General features: G+C 37.2%; 1 protein-coding gene across 1 annotated transcript in view; it reads right to left on the reverse strand.

The window, feature by feature from the left end:
* Positions 1-670: 670 nt before the first annotated feature.
* LOAG_16491 (hypothetical protein) overlaps positions 671-4,768 on the reverse strand; it is a 6,029-nt gene continuing 1,931 nt past the window's right edge. Inside the window, exons 5-10 of the mRNA XM_020449143.1 lie at positions 4,276-4,509; positions 3,954-4,145; positions 3,596-3,730; positions 3,085-3,304; positions 2,730-2,932; positions 671-2,480 (exon numbers count right to left, since the gene is read on the reverse strand). Of these exons, the coding sequence (XP_020307403.1) occupies positions 2,733-2,932; positions 3,085-3,304; positions 3,596-3,730; positions 3,954-4,145; positions 4,276-4,509 (981 nt within the window). The 3' untranslated portion in view covers positions 671-2,480; positions 2,730-2,732. The remainder of the gene's footprint in view (positions 2,481-2,729; positions 2,933-3,084; positions 3,305-3,595; positions 3,731-3,953; positions 4,146-4,275; positions 4,510-4,768) is intronic.

Consider the following 4,768-nt stretch of genomic DNA (forward strand, 5'->3'; position numbering starts at 1 on the left):
TATATTAAAAAAAGTACAGTAACGAGATCAACAAAATCTCATTTAATATTGAAATTTATAGTTTCAATTAGCGAAGTTTGCGACTCCTGCTTACAGAGTTATGATATGGCAAATTCTGTATGAGGTTCGCTCACAAAAAGTGCTGCCAAGTAAGCTCAAATTCAACAGCAGATATTATTACAATGGAAAAATGTACCATCGCAATGGGCGAATCAATTTCGCATTAATAATTATCATCGAAATTAAAATAGCCTTGGATACGTAACACACCCATAAATGCTTCAAACAAAAGGATATCGTTTGCAAAAAAAATTCAATATTTACAAGAAGCGAATCAAAATGCCGGAAAAATGATATCCAGAAAATCCCAGAAACACCCATTAACTACCGTCTCAACTAATCAACATAAAATCCCCCCACATTGGCCCAACCATAAGAAAACTCCAAACGAACAACATTTGGGTCCCGGGATGCGAAACATTTAGGACTTAAATCTTCATTTCACTTATTTAAGACATACCATCCACTAATGGCTATAATCAGATTTGATAACCCATATTGCTCCAGCAGATTCGACGTCGCTCTTCTATTTCTACCCTTAGAACCATTACATCACTAGCAGCCAGCACTACCTTTACCTATTTGCTCAACAAGTGGGCATGAAATAGTTGCCGATGCACACAACACATCATCCCTCATTCTACATTTAGGTATAAAATTTGGAGAACAATTATTTCTGGATAAACAAGTTCTGCCCACAGAAATTGAAACAAAAACTCCTATTTATAGAAAATTTCTTTGCTTTTTTGCTATCAAGAAATAAATCTCTGTAATTCTGCGACTAAAACATATGTCGCCAACGTATAAGCCACATTCCTGCAATCGTAAACACAGAAATCACGCTGTTAACAATGAATAATGTCACTTCTCCTTGTCTTTATGAAATAATAACGAACGGAGGAAATGCGTAAGTACTGGCTTAGAAAATTGTTTCTGTAACGGAAAACTAACTGCGAATGGAAAATCATCTACACTTTAGAATGCGCCAATAACAGCCAGGAAGAAAACTCACAAATAACAAAGTAATAAAACGGACACAGCATAGTAGAAACAAATGTCAAAACTTATTCCTTTCCTGACCACCAAATTTTCCCTACAAAGTATAATCCAACAAAAGAAGCAGTAATAGGACACAAAAGGGTGACGAAGAGAAGTTGAAATTTAAAGATACATCAATGAAAAATTAGTTCCAAACAACACTGAAACAAAACAATTACAAATGATATTTTATATACAGCAAAATTTTTTATAAAGAAGTTCTACGGCATATATTCTAAAGGATGATTGGAAAGAGAAAGAAGGGGTCCTAAGAAAAGTAGACTACGAAGAGAAAGAGGGGAGGAAAAGACATTATTAAAACAGACAAACATGCACGCATCACTTAAATTACAACTGCTTTCCGCATAGAGGTAGATAAACATTCGAAAAAGAAGGAACTTTGTTGGTAACGATGATGGATAAAGGGTGGCAACAGCTACATAACATTTTGTGTTATGCGAATAAGAAAAAAGGCCGACTAACACTACCGCCCGGTCTTTTCCTCCCCACTAACATGGCATGATTTTACGATGGTTAAAGATATCGAATAATCATATATTCTCCTCAGGTATGCTTCACACAATCAATCAGTCCATTTGTCATGAATATATGTTGAAAATAACCATGCACCGTTAATTCCAAACTACAAAACATTAGAAATCCATTTTTGAGAATACCCATCATACTTATCTGTGGTGTTAAACCTCGCTACGTAAATCTACTGAAAAACTCATAATACTCTTAAAACGAACTGTATTCCGCCATATTGTTGCAAAAATCATTCTTGCCCTAGTGTGCATGTCTCGTGATCTCTTTCAACAATTTTTTTTTTCAGTTCAGTATAAATCTTTGACAAAAATTTGGAAAATAAAACTTTATGAAAAACTACTACGTCACTTAATATAGTAAAAACAGAGCCAAGCGTACTATTACAGCGGAAGGCATTCCACAGTTTAATCCAATCCAGTAAACGTCGCCTTGCAATTGGCAGCTTAATGCTACCATAACTCCACTGATAGCAAAGAGAACCAAAAATAAAGTCTTACGGGACAATGAACCTGATGATAATAGTTATCTCACCCCAGGAAAACAGCAGTGGAATTATATCCTGTAGCCATTACATTAGATTTCAAAAGTGAAGCAACGAGCTTAGAGAATGAAGCTTACGAAATATGACTGGAAATCGTGGTGTGATATACTCTGCGCCCTATCAGTCACTTAAAAAATGAAAATAACAAAAATTCATAATGAACTATACACAAAACGAAAACATTCGCAAAATGAAGAATTGACCTGTAACGAGTTCAACAATGTCATGTAATCCCACATAAAATAATAATGGCAATCAACTTATCAACTTCTCTTCATTCATCCGCCTCCTCCTGAAACAATTAACTTGATTTTTTTAGACGACTGCAATTTTATTTCGTGATTATAATGATAAGAAAAAACGCAGACATGAAAATCGCGTCAAATGAGATACCTTTTCTCGGACTCAGCATGTATTTTTTTCAACTTGAATTCATAGATATGTGTAACAGTTCACGAATCCATTCCGAAATAAAAAAACAGAACTACACTAAACAGTGGAAGAATCATTAACTACAAAAACACATGTATAAAAATATTACTGCTTAATGCATTTTAGCACGACCACGTTTTTTAGGTGGGGTCTTGGGTGAGTGAGCTTCGGTTGCATAAGCGGCAGCGCGTCGCTTCGAAGGAGCAGGCTTGTAGGATTCTTCACCAGAGCCAGTTGAACCACCGGCATCATTATCCGATAAATCCATCTCCTCATCGTCATCATCACTCTCATCTTTGTTGATCTTTTTCCCTGCAAAGATTCTATTAATGAAGAAACATAAACATAATTGCAAGAGCACCTCGTGGATGTTATCTTCCGAAAGACTTGAAAAAATAACGGACGAAAAAATATCATTCATTACTTTATATACAATATTAAAGTCTAATAAGATAAAAACAAACCCAAATTTCGAGACGGTCTCCCACGACCTCTACCTCGTCCTCGGCCCCGCGAACCACTACTCCCTGCGCGTTTCCGCTTTCTGTTGCTACCATATTCTGAATCGCTATCTTCCCCATCATCGCTATCAGCTGCCGTTCGCTTACGTCCACCAGAACGTCCGCTTCGACCTCGACCGCGGCCCCTACCACGACTTCGACTAACTTTTTGTTGAAGCTGAAACTGTAACAAGCTTGTAGTCATATCAGTGCAGAATAGATGAAACCGATGCATATTCTAAAGAAGGATCAAATATCTTTTGTGATCGCATGTTGAGCTGCTCAAAAACAACCTTTTTAATGGATGCAGAAAATCCCTTGGGTAGTAAAAAAACAAACGAAAATGGGCTTCTAAATGGCAGGCTTTTTCTTCCAAGATGCGCAAAGAAAGAATACCCTATAGCAAGAAACAGAAGCTGTGGAACCCTATATGTTAGAAAATTGCAGAAAACTTCACAATTCTCTAGCAAAACACCTCATTTTCCAAGTCTTCTTGCTCAGCAACTACAGTTGCTACATCTGGATGAGCGTAATCTACATTTGACCGTGTCGACCGACGAGGGCGACCGGATGCCAATGATTCTGGTTGCGGCTGTTCGGCAGCAGTTTCCTAAATCTTATAATCAATCCTCGTAAGAAAATGAATAAATGAACAAAATAAATCTACCAGTTACAGTTACTTGGAAGTCACACCCAATCCTAATGAAACATTTCAATTTATAATAAAACGCAGATAGTTGATTAAAAAAGAATTTAAATACTACCATCTGGTCTTAAGCTCGTTTATTAGTTGAAAAGTGAACACTTTTTTTAACGACTGAGTTTTGACATACATTATGAGGTTTAGCCACTACTCGTGTCGTATCACGCCCTTTCCTACCACGTCCTCGTCCTCGAACACCACTAGCTGGTTCATTTTCTGTGACAGCTACAGCCATATCTTTTTCATCCGTCTCCTCTTTTGGGCTTGGAGGAGCATCTGCATCCTGCACCATCCATTTCGGCAAGATACGTTTCGCACTTCCCTGAAACTCACATCCCTTCAATTTAAATTTTATCCTTAAACAAATAAAATTTGAACAATACCCAATATAAAACATAATAAATGTAGTCCATTCCAAAAAGGAAATCACTAGCCTTAGAAGTGTCACTTACTTCGTCTTTTTTATCAGTAATGTCAATTGCCTTATCTTCATCCATCTTTTCCTTTTTCTGCGTTTCGCTTTCTCCTTCCTCGGTATCCGTTTTGTCATCGCCATCACCATCAGTCTTCGAACCATCAACTTTACCAGAGTCATTTTTGACCCCACTCGACTCCTTATTATCGCCTTCTTCCGAATTGCTCTTCGTATCTGTATCCATGTGCAGTTCGTCAGGAGCAGCACTGCTCTACAAAAAAAAAAAAATATGGCTCAAAATGAGATTATATCAAACTTAAAACTGAAGAAGCAGAAAGTGCAAAGATTCATATACTTGGAACTTTCACAACATAGTAAAGAGCAGCAATCAATAGCCGATTAAGTGACAACCAATTACGCAAAGAAGGGTCGCCTTTGCTGGAAATGAAAACTTCTGGACACCCCTTCCCAGAAGTTTTTACTTCCAGCAAAGCATGCAAAGAGGGATGTTCCAAAAACAGAGTATATCA

This window comes from Loa loa, assembly GCF_000183805.2.
Source record: "Loa loa unplaced genomic scaffold supercont3.5, whole genome shotgun sequence".
Classification (NCBI taxonomy): domain Eukaryota; kingdom Metazoa; phylum Nematoda; class Chromadorea; order Rhabditida; family Onchocercidae; genus Loa; species Loa loa.